General features: G+C 38.3%; 1 protein-coding gene across 1 annotated transcript in view; it reads right to left on the reverse strand.

Annotated features, from left to right (window-relative positions):
- Positions 1 to 15534, reverse strand: part of AGBL1 (ATP/GTP binding protein like 1) — a 265954-nt gene that overhangs the window by 188976 nt on the left and 61444 nt on the right. Inside the window, exon 17 of the mRNA XM_032195002.1 lies at positions 13720 to 13873. Within this exon, the coding sequence (XP_032050893.1) occupies positions 13720 to 13873 (154 nt within the window). The remainder of the gene's footprint in view (positions 1 to 13719; positions 13874 to 15534) is intronic.

Consider the following 15534-nt stretch of genomic DNA (forward strand, 5'->3'; position numbering starts at 1 on the left):
AAAAAAAGTCTAGAACACTTGGCAAAGACTCACAAGACAATTCCATAATGCCTTTTCATGTTTTCCCCGAGTCATCCAAAACTCCTCATTTATCTGTGGGTCAAGATATACCTCCAACCCCATTCTGACTTGTTCATTCACTCACGCTTACCCACCAGTTCACCCCACCAGATTTTTAATACAAAATACAGCTTATTTCACCTAACATCTTGTCCATTTCAGACAAAAACAGCAACCTGGCTAAGCAAGCAAATCTTCAAAACAGTTTGTTAAACAACTTTAATGAAGACAGAAGAGAAAAAGCTTGTAAAAAAAATTACCAAGTGGCAGAGAAATTACTCCCCCCTGCTCCAGCCACAACTAAGTAGTACGACAATTGCAATTGAGAGAGAAAATTGAATTCTAAATGCGCTGGTGATTTGATAGATATTTTCTGAGTGTTACTGAGAAAATGCCTTCTTTGGGAAAAAGTTAAGATCTGGAACAAGTCCTGTTGGTTCTGGGACCTAATTCCATTATGCAAACTTCATTAACGTAAAGGTAAGATGGAGTGGAGAGAAAAGGCACGGAACATCTCTAGGATGCCTTAAGAAAAATTGTTCTGACAGGACTATAAGAGTCCTATGTCAATATTTGGGCAGCCTGCTTACACATATAACAGATAAATGGTGACTTCAAAATTCAATAGCTTCCTGTGTTGTTTTTTTCTTTTCCCCTTCCCCTCCTCTCTTCTGGAATAGAAGACCAGGGAAACAGGAGACACACTGACTAGTATTTTTCCTTCTGCTACTCAATTCTGCAAAGTCATGTAACAAAATGAAGCAGTAGAAATTGCAGAAAAAGAAAAGCAACCTAAAATGAGTGAAAGACCTGATGCATCTAGTTTTGTCAGCTAGAAACTAATATCCATCAGTCACCAAAAAAAAAAAAATAATTAAAAAAAAAAAAAAATCTGAAAAGATACCCTTCAAGTTCAGCTCTCTACAAACACTGGTGCACTTTGCAGCATCTACCATGTCACTTGTCAACTAGTTGATCTTATCAGCACATTTACAGTCTGAACGTAGCAGCTGTCTCCACTTGTTTATTGGCAATTTCTATTTCTGCATTAGAAACAGTTGGTCAAGCTCAGAGAGCTAACAAGTTTCTCTGATGTAGAGATGGACAAATCCTCTCATTAACTGAAAAGTATTTTAAAAATCATTACAGTGTATTTTCAGTCTTATTTCATTTTATATATAACTGCAGCCCATTAACTGCAAATTTCTTCTAGAATCTGTCAGTTACAAGCAACAAGAAGTGTCAGCCAGTGGCGCCTGCAAAACTATGAGTTTCAATATACTGCTGTACTTATTTTACTGAGATAAGATTGGCTGTATCAGTCACATAGAAGTGATCCTGTTCTAGAATTAGAGAAATGAAACTCAGTTAAACAGATCAAATAGAAACCTACAGAGAAGCTCACAGCAAAACCAATTTACACATAAAAATTACAAATAGCAGGTGTTCAGTATTACAGATACCAAAACAAGGGAAAACCAAGCACACACCATGCATTGCAAAAGTGTCCCCTCACCCACTAAGGCTCTCTGGTATATTAATACTAGAATCAACACAAAGGAATACTATCCACTATGTTTCACATGACTGTGGAACTGCTCGCATCAACGTGGGCAGAGTAGTAGAAGAACCTGCCTGCAGCTCTGGCAAACAAGTAGTAAAGCTGCTCCATACAACCCAAACAACACCAGTAATTTATAATACACGACTAGTTAGGTCAGCCTTTATTAGACAGAAGCACATAGCTCCTAACATGAAATCCAGAAATTGGAACACTGTTATCCAGAAAGTTTACAAAGCCTTGAAGTATTAGGGCTTTTTTGTTTTAAAACAAGTTGTGTATTTTTTAAAGTGAGTTTAAAAAATGTTTATTTTGTTTAAAGTAAGTTGCAATAGACAGTCCCTCTAAACCAGTCAGCCAAGATTTAAAGGGTAAAGATGACAACAACATGAAAGTTATGATGACACCCACAGTGTTTCCCAGTGGTCTGCCTGCTCTGTATATTGACGTGTTTGCCTCTGCATGGCAGAAGCCTATGGTTAGAGACTGCAAAATGCAAGATTCACTGGATTATGAGAGAACAGTGAGAGAACATCTAAGAGTAGCAGATTCTCTGGAAGCAGGGTGTGCTATTGTTCCTGCCACAACCTAGCAATTCTTTAGCACAGTTTGTGCCAGACTTAACCATCTTCCCCTAACCTATCTCTAAGTTGAGTTCCGAAACCAACAGCAATAGTTTATTAGGAGAGTAGTAGAGTCCACACTTTGCCCGCTCTGTCCAATCTCATTACTGAGTCCAGGTCAAAGAATAGTTTGTTCCCATGAGATCATCAGGCACCAAAAAGCAATGTATATCTAGCTCAATCTGCAATCACAGCATCTGGGCCAGCGAAGAAAAAAATACTGGAGACAGACACCGTTCTCTGTGACAGCAAGTGCACTTATTTGAGCCTGACATCAGCCCATACATATGCTACACTCAGTGAGCTTTCCAGCTATGGATTACTCCTTTTCACAAGAGCAACCTGCCAACTGACCTGCCCTTCACTCCCTGACCACAGCTTGCCTGATACTTAGCAAAGAGGAGGTACAACTAAACAGAAAGGAGGACAATTGGTCACTGTGACAGCTCAGCAGCTCATCTCCTTTTCTTAGAGGAGCACTTCTTAATTGCCTTACAGATAGCAGACAAGACAGAGCAGGCAGAAAAGAACATTGTACGCAGGCAATGCTTGTGTAAAACTCCACTACAAAACTCCAGTTTCTTACCTTACAGCAAGTCTCCACCTCAGCAGCCATGAGTCCCTCTTACTGGCCTTTAAGGACAAAAAGTGCTCCACAAACTACCGTACCATCCACAACTCCAGCAGGAAGCTGAAATCTGCAATCAACTGATTGTTTTGTCAGCTAGAAACAGGTGTGCAGCAGCAAACCCAACTACCTCCAGGCCAACCCACTTTACCCTGTATCAGGAGGTGCTGTAGAGCCTGTAAGTGGTGAAAAACAATAACCTGTGCAGTAAAGACACAACTAATTGGGCAACATTGTGACCAGCTGGAAGAAACCCCTTCCTGACCTCTGCTTTACCTTGAGGCATAAGCATTAGCTCTTCACCCCTTCTAAGCATATTGCTTATAACAATATTCAGTCTGCAGTCAATCTGACCCTAAAATTATGTCCTCCCTCACAGAGCCTCTCTTTGTCACATTGAGAACAAATTTAACTCAATTTGAATGCTTCCCTGGCTAATTTATACAGTACCACATTGACCTTTTAGCGTATGCCCCACAGTACCATATGTGACTGGAATTTATAGCCGGAGAGGGGAAATGTGCAGCTCACTGAAACACATTTGTTGTGTTGTTGGTGTTTTTTTTTTTGTTTTGTTTTGTTTTTGTTTTTTTTAATTTTCCTTTCCTTCATGCCGTGATTTGAAGTTGATAAGAGAAGCCTAGTAGCCGTTCAATGTTCATTCACCATTTCAGGGAGTAAAAGCTGTCTGGAGGCTCTGATGGGCTATATTTCAATACCTCTACCAGATACACAGATTGACCATTGGAAGCACAGCATCTGCAGGTCTTTCTGAAGCCTTTCCCCCTAAGGGAGAGATGATGAATTATTTTTTCCCCCTTTTATGAAGGTGAGAATTTGGACAACCTATTACTGTGATAGAATCTTGTAACTCCACTGCAGCAAGGCTAGGACACAGGGGTGTTGTAAGACAGGTGTGTTCCAAACAGCTGTCTATAAATTTCTGAAGCAATAAGAAATAAGCATGAACTCCCCCAAACCTTTTCCAGTTTCATTCAGAATTTTCAATGCCTTATATCAAAAATCCAAGTTGTACCATGCACCTGCGAGAAGGCACCTCAGAGGCATTTAAAAACAAATCACTAATGAAAATAATTATGACAGTTATGTACTGATTTAGATTTTCAAGATGTTTAATTCATTAACATTTCAGAAAAGGCTCTGATACACTGGAAGAATGGGGCATATACAGTGCTGAGAGCTACTGATATTCTAGCCCAAGTCTGTACCAACCAAGAAGACATTGCTAACTCATATTCCAGAAAATGCTGTTAATAACAATATTTATTCTCTGGAAAGGATATGCAAAGGTTACAAGTCTCTTAGGACAAAGATGAGACTAATAATTCAAAAAAAAAAAAAAAAAAAAAAAAAAAAAAAAAAAAAGGAAGGGCAATAGAACAAAAATTAAAGAAAGGGAAGAAAACTGCATAGCACAATCTACTAAGAAGGGAACTTAGAACAAATCTCCAAATTTCAGAATGAAGGTTCTTTTTAAAAATAATAATAATAAAAAAATGACACACAGACACACACCACCACTGTGAAAAACTAGAGATGAATGAAGAAGATCCATAGCAGCACAAATTATCTCACTTCAGATAGTTGTCCCACTAGCATGCACAAAGGGTGGGAGAGGAAAGAGATTACACTATTTGCTTTCTCCTTTTGCAAAATAACATTGCTAGTTGCTTATGCTCCAAGGCACATTTTTCATGATCTTCAATTCAGTGTTTTCTGTGCTCTGCTTGCTGTCTTGACCATTGGATTCAATATGTTAATAGGTATTTTGCCAAACTCACAGAAGGCTGACCGTGGCATCAGTGCTGTGCTAGCTGAGTGAGTCCCACCGAATGCTGGAGGTCAAAGAACAAGTGATTCATTATGAAAAACACTGGCCTCAGTCCGCAGACAGTCCCAAATCTATCTCACAAATTTCATATTCCACTCAACCAGCTTCCACCTTTATGGTTGCAGACTGAATATTCAAACAGGAACACAATTTTGCAGAAATTTGTCTGTAAATAGCACACCATTCAGGGCATTGCAATGGGCTGCCATGTTGTTATGACTGGGATATCAGAAAAGAAAAAAAAAAAAAAAAAAAAAAAAAGAAAGAAAAGATGTTTCAAATTGAAAGACAATCTTGAAAAATTTAGAGCACACACTGCTGGTGTTACATATTTAGAGAGCTTTACTTTGGCTTTAGATGCCTGACAAACTACCTATTCAAGCAGAAAAAGTTCATATTCACAATTCTGTAACTATTTAGCATTGCAGAATACATGACATCCTTATTCATCCATTCTTTACTGCATTAAAACAGAATCACAGTTTTCACTACAGCTGACTTCTTGTCACCAAAAACAAAGTGTTTGGTACAAAGCAAGAGAGAAACCAGCACCTCCACAAATTAGGAATAAATCTTCAACTCAAGGGGATATGCAGATAAAAAAAAAAAAAATCACTATTGCAGACACAAGAATCAAGCAAAAATATTTTGTTTTTCCCCTCCACAGTTTGCTATAATCTTCTCATTCAATTTCTATACACAATAAAATCTGTTCATTTTTAAATATAATCACAAGTAAGGAATAGAAATAGAAAAGAAGGAGATGAAATAAAAAAGCAGTAAATATTCCATAAATGGAATACTTTAAGGAAGTGTAATGCTCGTGGACTTCTCTGCATAAAATTGCAATTTGGATCACGTTAAGTACCTAAGTAGGCAGAAAGACAATCTGAGACAATATCTTCTGTTCAGATTCAATGGAAATGTCATTTAATAGAAGGCCTCTACTTCAGGAGCTGAGGCTTTCTTAAAGTATTGGTTTCTTCCCTGAGACTTTCATCAGTAGTAGCAATGGTGCTTTTTGTTGTATGACACTTGCAATTATCATCATAGATTGGTTTGGGTTGAAAGGGACCTTAAAGATCATCTAGTTGCAACTCCCTTGCCATGAGTATGGGTAACTACCACTAAAGGAATATTCCACTATTATAAAAGCATATTCATCCTTTCCACAGAAACCACTGAGCATCCAGACAGAAATATTGGAAACTGAATTGCTCTATGAATAGTTGGCAAACAGGTGTGACCTAAGGGCTCGGGAGCATTGGTTATGCCGTGTGTATGTGTGTTGGAGAAAGTACAGAATGCAATGCCATTAAGAGAACAACAGATGTGCTTGCCATTGTGAACTGTTTCCAACAAGCACAATGCCAGGTTAGCACTTCAGCTGAATTGCTACAGGCAGTTCTTCTGACTGCTCGAAAGATCATTACTAATCAAAGCAGGTCATTCTGCCTCCCTACTTCAGCACTGTTAGATGAGAGCTTCCTTTAAAGAATGCATTTTCCTTTTGGGTGGGCTAACTCCAATAAGGCATTGATCTAATTTGATCCCCATTTCATTAGGAGATGTGTCATCTCCAGCTTTAAAAAAGTTATTCAAGAGAACAGAGCATGAGTCTTTAATAATTAACATGCAACACTGGTTGCTGCCATGCAGGGAGTAGGCACAGTTATTATAACTTGAAGTCAATAATTCATAAACTATAATGCATTATTAATCAATTATCGAGGCCTGAATTACATTTAATGAGATTAAGCTGATTGGAGCACTAAGGTATTTGAATCATATTGATTTAATCAATGTGCTTAATTAAACTGTGTACTTTTTCCACATGATCATTATTTCCCAGTATCCTGCACAAGTGGCCTTTGCAATTCACATCCTTTGCTGTTCTTTGTTCAGGAATTGTTCTCTGCTGCAAATTACATTTAAAGGTAAAGGGGTTTGTTTCTTTTTGAGAAAAGATCAAAGCTGCAAAGCAACCATGTAACTAGCTAATACAAGCCAACCAAGAAATGTTAGAATATTTCTCCCAGCAACCATGTCTTTTGACTCCTTATGCTTAAGAGGAGACCAAGTAAACACACCTCATTAACCTCACTTTATCCCTCATTCTAGTTCTAGGAGCAACTGGAGATTTGAACGGCAGAAGCATCCTTCCATTCCTTATTCCAAAAATATTACTCTTTCCATCTTCAGAAACATGTTCAGGCAGAAAATGTGTCCCAACTCTCATAAAGATTACATTTTGGTAAAGGAGGTGTCATTGTCTCTTTATAATAATACCCGTAATGGTTTCCCCAGCCTTGCATAAAGAGGACATGTGATGACTGAAAAGCAACTCAAAGCGACAGCAGTTACAGATGTAAATCTATTTACTAGTGTCATATTTTGTTTAATTTTCCTCACCACTGCTGCTAGTTAGCTAGGACATTCAGCTCTGTAACACTGCACAAACTGCTTCAAGGACGCTCATCAGGTGCATAGGGGAAATACTTGTAACACACTGCATAATCATTATTATTAATGGGAGTCACAACAGTACAGCCAGCCATGAAGAGCTTTCCAATTACTTCCTTTATACTTTATACTTCCTTATACCATAACCCAGGCCTGCCCCATTCCACTCTGCAGAAGTGACAAAGTCCCTATATTCTCAATGGATGCAGGATTAACCCCCACAGCAATATAAGATGTTCATGCCTTTGAGCTGAGAATGCAGTAATGATGGTGGTCATCAGTCAGGAGCATGCTGCTGTACAACCACAGAACGACCAAAATCTTCAGTCCTTAAGGAATTTCTTTTTCACTGTTTCAGTTATTCCCTTGTATTAGGCACCACTCCAGTTTGTGCTACTATTACACCACTTCAGTTATATCTTCCCCTTCCCCTTCTCAACCTAAAGAAGGGTGCTAACACAGCCACACCATGTCACTGCACAGCCAAGGAAACACCCCCTGAGAAACATGCACACAGCAAGCTCAGAACAGTAGTGCAGTGTAAACAGGCCTTCTCCGATCACTCCTTTTGCATTTGGTGATTTCATTTCAGTCACTCTTAACATTGACAATGTTCTGGTGTGCTCTTTCTTTACAGAATAGAGTTTCATCATCACCCACGCATGACTAGCTAGATGTTTTACCTACGCTTTGAAGAGTCAATCTGTCCATTTACTCTGCCATTCATAATAGTATCCTATGGTCTGCAAGGGCTTGTCAGCTTGCAGATCACCTTCATTGTCCTTCACAGTCTTATCGGCTCCTGCTTATCGCAGGAAAAGAACCAGTTTTCAGCTTTGCTTTCCTAATCGTTTAATTGGGCTCAGAAGCTCAGGGTTGTGGATTATAGAAAATGCCACTGTACCCACTTTATTTCTGATTTGCCTTCATATTTATACTGACTACTTCAGGTTATTAGTTCTCTTCCAGTCATAATTAAGCATCACTTGTCACTGAATGAATAGAAAGAGGTAAAGAATCATTCCATCATCGCTATGGGTATCTTGAAGGCATGAAGTTAAGCCTTCATATTTTAAACATTTTAATGCCTCAGTTGTACAATGCTATGCACACAGATAGCTGTTCCAGCTACGGAAAATCTTTCATTAAAGCGCAGTTCTTTTCTAAAAGAGAGTCAATGTGCATTACCATGTTCATCATCTCCTGGAGACTACTGACTGAGTTCATTTAATCTGCCTAGAAATTATACATTTGTTCTACCTGCCAAGCTGGTAAACTCTGCTTTTGGTGTGAAAGATGAACTGGATTCTGACAGATTCTTGTACAAGATTCTAGTCACAAACCAGTCTTCGCTATGACAGGCACACTATTTTATTTTACGCTAGGCCAAGCATACCTCATTGCTAAAAAAAATGGCAACTGTGCAAGACACATAAGAAACCATGATAAGATTAGGCACTAACTGAACATTTGCAATTGTCTGTATCCATTAAAAAATGGAGCATGTAAGTCAAGAACCAGGAATAATAGAGGTCTTTCAGGAGTGAGAGATCTTTCTGTTGAACTTAGGTTAACTGCAGTGGCAAACTTTGTCTGCCAGAGAGGTTTGGTAGAACACAGACACATAATGCACATTGGAATACATAACACTGTGAATTAAGGGTTTATTAAGTACACACATGATGTTAGCACCATCTTCATGGGACTATGTAGGGTAAGCCCAAGAAAATCAGAGCTCTACAAGCTCCAATAAACTTCATTAAACAGCGACTCAGCACCAATATTTGAAGCTTTGTCATTCTTGCTGCTTCTGCATTTACGAACACTCCTGAAAGATGTTGAGAATTGCTTTCTTGGAAAGTCCCTCTCATCAGGCAATGTCTAAGGCTAGATCTGACACAGTCACAAGCAAAGTCACCAAAGAGTAAATGCCTACCCAGCCATTCTTTCCACTTCTCTCATTTTCAAAAGGTTTACAAGTTGTGATTCAATATCCAAGGCAGGCATGGTGTACTAGCTCACCACGCTCACGGGAGCTTGCAGAATGCTGTTTTAGTTTTATGTTTTAAATAATTCTGAGAAGAGCTACAGTCTTCTGAAGAAAAGTTCTGTACATAATATGGAAGGCCAAATTTGCAGAGTGTAACTCTGTGAGAAGGAAAAAGAAGGAGGAAGGAGGAATATGGAAAACACAGATAACAACAAACTGATTAAGTTTGAAGAGAAGTTGTTGTGCTGTTTGTATCTGAGATGTTGTATGACAGTGATACAAAACAAAGGGAGTCAAAGAGTACCTGGCTTATTTCTTTCTCTCCTCATATCAGTTTCAGAATTGATCATTTAATAAAAATAATTCAGTACACCACCATCACATAAACAGGAGATAGAGAGGAATGAGAAAGGAGCCTATGTGGATATCAAAGCCTCACATAAACTACGCATAATGAAGAAAAACAGCAGCCCATTTTTCTTCCCTTTAGTATGCGGTGAATGTGCAGCTCCTGTCAGCGTGCACGGCTTGTGCTTCCTATTAACAAGGTGCACATTAATAAATTTAACTCAGACAAATTTAACCATCCTAGGGCCACATTAATCAAAAGCCTGACAAGACCAATCTGAAAGAGTCGAGCGAGGAAAATAAAGCACAGCTGACACAGAAGATGCCATGCCCTCATCATCCCTGGGTCGCTCCCACTCTATCAGCACCTCCAGTAGTGCAATAACTCCTCCTCACCGAGCTCCTATCAGGAGTATCATGGTCTCCTCCCAGCACTCCTCACCCAATGCCTCTTCATCAGTGATGTTTCCCACTCCTCATGCATCTATACTAGAGAAGGATTTAGAGTATTAAAAGTACAATCACGAGCAATGGCTATGAAGCCCTGAAGAGCTTTGTATTTTACCTGCACCACTGGTATTATTGAAAAGAACCTCTCAAGGCACAGATTAACGAATGTACAAAGCAGAAATAACAAATTTGATAGGAGAGTAAAACGGCTATAGCTCATGAGAACTATGAATTGTACAGAACTCTGGAAACAGAAGGAAAGAACAAGGGCTATCAATTTTTATTCATCACCCGTGTGCCAAGTTTCCCAGTGCTGGAGCTCCACACATCACTTCTCAAGCTGAAATGCATATGCATAGACACTGTACAAAGCAGTGAGAGTTACTACTGAGAATGTCTCCATCCTTTGATTCCCTCATAGTTGTTGCTTTTGAGTTATGTTTTCAGCCTGGAAAATATTGACAAACAGGCCCCTCCATCAACCAACCCAATTCATAGAGAGAAGGCCATGTCGTAGACGATGAGGAAGCTAAGAAGCAACTGTTGATCAAAGCCACAAAAAGCAGCACAAATTAAGCTAAATACGTCCCCCAAAGCCATAATTATCCAAGCTGCTTATACAAAATAAGTATATATATAATTATTCACATTTGCCTGGAGGCATCCCCACAGCATAAAACACATGGTGCGCTTGCTGTTCTTCCACTTGATGAAACAACAAATATTTTCATCACCTAAGAGTATTGGTGTTTACATTTATAGTTTTGGAAACTTAAGAGAAAATGTGTTGCCTTTCCTTGACACTGTCTCTCCCCCAGACAATTTCTATTTCAGTTCAGGCAATTGGGTTTGTACACATTCTGCTTTGATTGAGTTCAACTGGTTCATAGAGAGATTTAGGAAGTCAATCTCATTTCCTTGCAAAGCTCCAGCAGAAGAGTTTACTGGCACATAATTTCATGGAATTTCAGTCAGAACTATGAGTTCCTACTGAATTCATGTAGGATCACAAACCAGGAGGTATTTCTCTCTTAAAAATAAAAAGGACTTGAGCCACATAACTAGAATTTAAACACAAATGGTGAATATCACAATATCCTGAGGCATTCAAAATAAAGACCTGTCCAAAATGTTCACAAATCCTTCATGAATCTTTCAGTAAATCTGTACTGAATGAGTATCCAAGCCTACACTGCACTGGGATTGTGCAAACCTTGCCTTTCCAGACAGGTTAGTGACTTCTGAAAGCCTGCCAGACACTATTTCAGCACTGAAAGATGCATTCTCAGGGGACAGAGTGCCCCAGAAAAAGGTAATGCCTCCTGTCACATATATTTCATAATACTCCCTAAAAGCAGTGCAACTTCGGGGGGGTATGATTGCACTGGTCAATATGGTGTTGTCATTTCCTCACAACCCTCATTTCAGTATGTCTGTACCTTTCAACTGTCACAAATACATGGCTGTAAGTCCTGCATACACAAAGGACAATCATTCTCCCCAGTGTACCATGCCTGGTACAATAAGGTTTCAGATCAAGGTCTGCAAGAACTGTAAGATGATATACAGTCTGGTACAGTAATACCATATGCAGTTACAGTTCCCTCTGGTGCCTGGCACCAAAGGTGGAAGCATCCTTAGTTATTCCTGCTTTACCTCCATTGGTACAGTCTGGTGATTTTGTTCTGGAGTTTTTAACTTGATCACTATGTCTGCATATCTGCAGATGTTGGCATAATGTTGGATTGGTCAGAAAGCAAAACCATTGTTTTCTGTTTTGGAAAATTGAAGTTTTGTTTTTGTTTGTTAGTTTTTTGTTTGTTTGTTTTATTTTTCAATTATTTTTTTAAGTTTCCTATGTCAGAAAAGCAAGAATTTGCAGTCCTATCAAAACCAACAGTGCTTAATCCAGTGGTCAGCACATTCACGTATCATGTGACTGACCCACTCCAAGTCCTTGCTTTGATAAATCCAACCATTACCTTTTACTTTGCACCCTCATTGGAAAAGCATATTTACTTGGACAAAAAAATTGTTCACTGCATGTCTCTTTTGCATGGCTCCAACCCTTAATCCCAATTTACGTTCAGTTGCCCTATTGAGGCTGTCTGCCATGAGGTTTGAAAATTTTTGTCAACAGCTAACATCTAACCAGGTGACCATCTGCAGTATGCCAAAGACTTCTTTACATAACCACCCTCTAGCACCACAACCCCCACCTGCTGGTTTTCTGTTCTGTACCATTATTATCATGGAACAAAAGTGCTTAAGGGCAGGAATTTTCTCTTCCTGTTAAGCATGGACAGCACCCACCACAGCCAAACTCCCTAGTCGAGTGCTGTATGTGATATTGTAATGTAAATACTACTAATAATACCAGTGCCAATGATCCAATTTTCTCTGACACTGCCTCCAGTTCCCACCATTAAGGCCGTTTATGTGCAAGCATCTTATGAATTCCCATGTAGGCTGTAGTTGGCAATTTGTTGCCATTTTGCTTTAAAATTTCAACCTAGGAAACTATATTCATGCACAGAAACATGCTAATTCTAATGTAAATGCTCCCTGAATGAAAACTTACCAACAATTATAAAGAGGTCTGAGCTCAGGATGATTATACTGTAATGTCAGCATAACTGCAGTCACTGTGCTCTAACGTAAACCAGGGAAGACAGCAATAACTTCCCCCAAACTCTGTTACGTGAGCTTCCTTTTAGTTTATAAATTTGGAATGGACATTGTGCGGAGTCTGACTTACCACGTATCCCTGAAAAGAGAATTCTGTGATAAGAAATGTTGTTCATAACACAGAATCTCTTTGGATATACTTAGCCTAACATCTCCGTGAGATAATATGTATTTGCATAACAAGCTAAGAGATTTAAGGCAATCTAAATTTCCACACTCCCTAGGTGTTCTCCACCTGTGTTACAGATATGTGAAGAGCAGAAAAAAAAAAATATGTTTTTGCCTTGCTTCAGACTCAGGAAAAAATTTCCCTTCTATGTCAACCTACATATAGGTAGTCTGACATTTAGACATGAAAGACAAAGCTAATCCAATGTGATGCTGAACAGAATCTTCTTGTCACTTGCTGTTGATTACAGAAACATATATAGCTTAACATTGTTAATCAAGGCCACTGGAGATCTAAATCTTTGACTTTCACAACAAAAAATAACTATCTCTAGATATAACATGACAGCTATTATAGTTACCACATCATCAGCTAAGACTGACAAAATGCAAGAAGCCATAGTATGTCCAGATGGAGCTACCAGGCATGTTGGAGGATCTGGAATTTGACCAGGACACTTCAATTACTACATACATCTGGGAAAGAATGATCTTGTATTTTTTCTTTGGCAAGTTTGAAACTTTAAAATAAATAAATATTTTCAATTTGGAATGGCAACAACAACAACAAAAAAATTTCAAATTTCTTTTTGAATTGGTTACTCGAGAAGTTTCTTGACATTGGAGATATTTGATACTGAACTTTCTGTTTCAGATTATTAAAGAAAAATTGAAGTGAAGAATGATGTTAGGTACTCTCCCTCCTCCATATAAATTTGTCATTTAAAAGAAGTGTTGTAATTTGTTATTCTTTATATTTATATTTCTTTTTTTTCAAAATGAGAAAAGCAAGAAAATCAACATATCCACAAAACAGGTTGTCACTGCCACTCCTTACATGACCACACGTCACCAGCTTCTTTTTAAATGCTTCATTTGGCTACTTACGGAACTGTTCCAAGTCATCGCTTTTTTTAGACTCTGGCATGGCAGTGATTGTGAGCAATGGGCATGGATTTCCTCCTAGCGTCTGGCAGAGCGTCTGCTTCCTCCAGTAAACCTTCTTGGGGTTCCTATTTTGTTCCAGAATGTCAAGATGAGCCTAAGAAAGAAGCAAGAAAACAGATTTATGAGTTCATGGTTTATAAAAACTGATTTTATTCCACTGTCTCTATGTGATTATTGGTACCAATTTCATCTCTTGCTAATTTACCAGCTCCTCTCTTATGCCAGTTAACACTATCTCCTTTAACATACCTTCAGTAAGCATAAGCCATTCAGAACACAGCCCAGTTCACTGAAGATGCACAGGTCTATTACTCATGTATCATTTTACCTGAACTGTTCCTAGGTTTTTTCTTTATTAGCAAAAATGGGTTTCTATGTGTGCATGAAGTCCATAAAAGAACTGCATACTCCTTATATTTTCTTAGGGATCATGTAACTTGAGAAATATTGTCTTTCTTTCAGTATTTATAGAACTGACTGGTTAGCTGTCAAGCATATGTCAGTGAGACTCAGGAACAAGTCCAGACCAGAGGCAGTCAAAAGTTTACATCAAAACAGTTTTGTACAGCCACTATTGGGGAAAGTGAGTAAGAGCATCTTTCCAAAAAGTTACTTAAAAAGTTGTCCATCCCCCACCCCCCAAAGTTTATGGTTGTCACTTCTAAATAATTCTTACAAAAAAAAACCTTCCTGAGAAATTTGAGAAAACGAATTGGCAGCCTAAAAAAAAAAAAAAAAAAAAAAAATCTTTTAAATCTTTTTGGAACTAGTTTTAATCGCCTCATTAGACACATAGCCGCTCACCACCCACACACCAGATGATGTGCAGTTCTCAGTGGCTCTCTCTCCCTGTTTACGTTGCAATTGCAAGTGGCAATAATACGGTAAGTAATCTCATTGCAGTGTCGCTAACTGTTGTGGAGCAGCAGTTGCCTCTAGACTGGAAGAAACAGGTACATTGCAGTATGCACGCTCATCCTAAAATAATCTTAACTAAAATGCGTCAGTTCACAGAACAGCCTTTACCTGGTAATTTTTTGTGTTTAGAAGTCAGGGGTAAATTTCAGCCAATGTTTAAGAAACAAATTATTTCTATTCCCAAAACCTTGAACTTTACCATCTTGCAGACTGCTTTTCCCAGCGTTTTTGAAAGAAAACACAGAACTGAAATTTAGAGTCATCTGTGTCATAAAATAATTAACGTACTGCTCTATAAAGTAAATTCAATTATTAGACTCATTTAAAGATCTCACATAGATACAGAGAACTCAATATTCATCTTTTACTTATGCTTCTGGTACCCAGTGAAACTTAATTGGGTATAGCTGTCATAGAGTTTTCAGCTAAATATCTAAACAATTAACACTATGATGAAAAAATTGATAAATTACAGTTCATAAAATAAATATAATTACTAATGGACAAAAAGTAATGAACTGCAGAGTGCATCCAGTTCAAATAGGATTCCGCAATATGTATTTCCTGTAAACATGCCTGTAACAATTAAATATATATGATATTTAAAAACATTTCCAAATTACTAACTTCATATCCAAGTTTATCTTCTTCCCCAAAGCATTATGTATTTAATTGGGCCCTTGGGTACCTAATCACTTTTAATTTATTACTGATATGTAAAACCAACATATTCACCAGTGGACAAATGATTTAAAATAAGATCCACTGGTGCACAAACCTGATTTAGCTTATTCACTGTGGAAATTAAAGTAACATGGAAATGTGCAAATTGCATCA

This window comes from Aythya fuligula, chromosome 11, assembly GCF_009819795.1.
Source record: "Aythya fuligula isolate bAytFul2 chromosome 11, bAytFul2.pri, whole genome shotgun sequence".
In the NCBI taxonomy this organism is placed as follows: Eukaryota; Metazoa; Chordata; class Aves; order Anseriformes; family Anatidae; genus Aythya; species Aythya fuligula.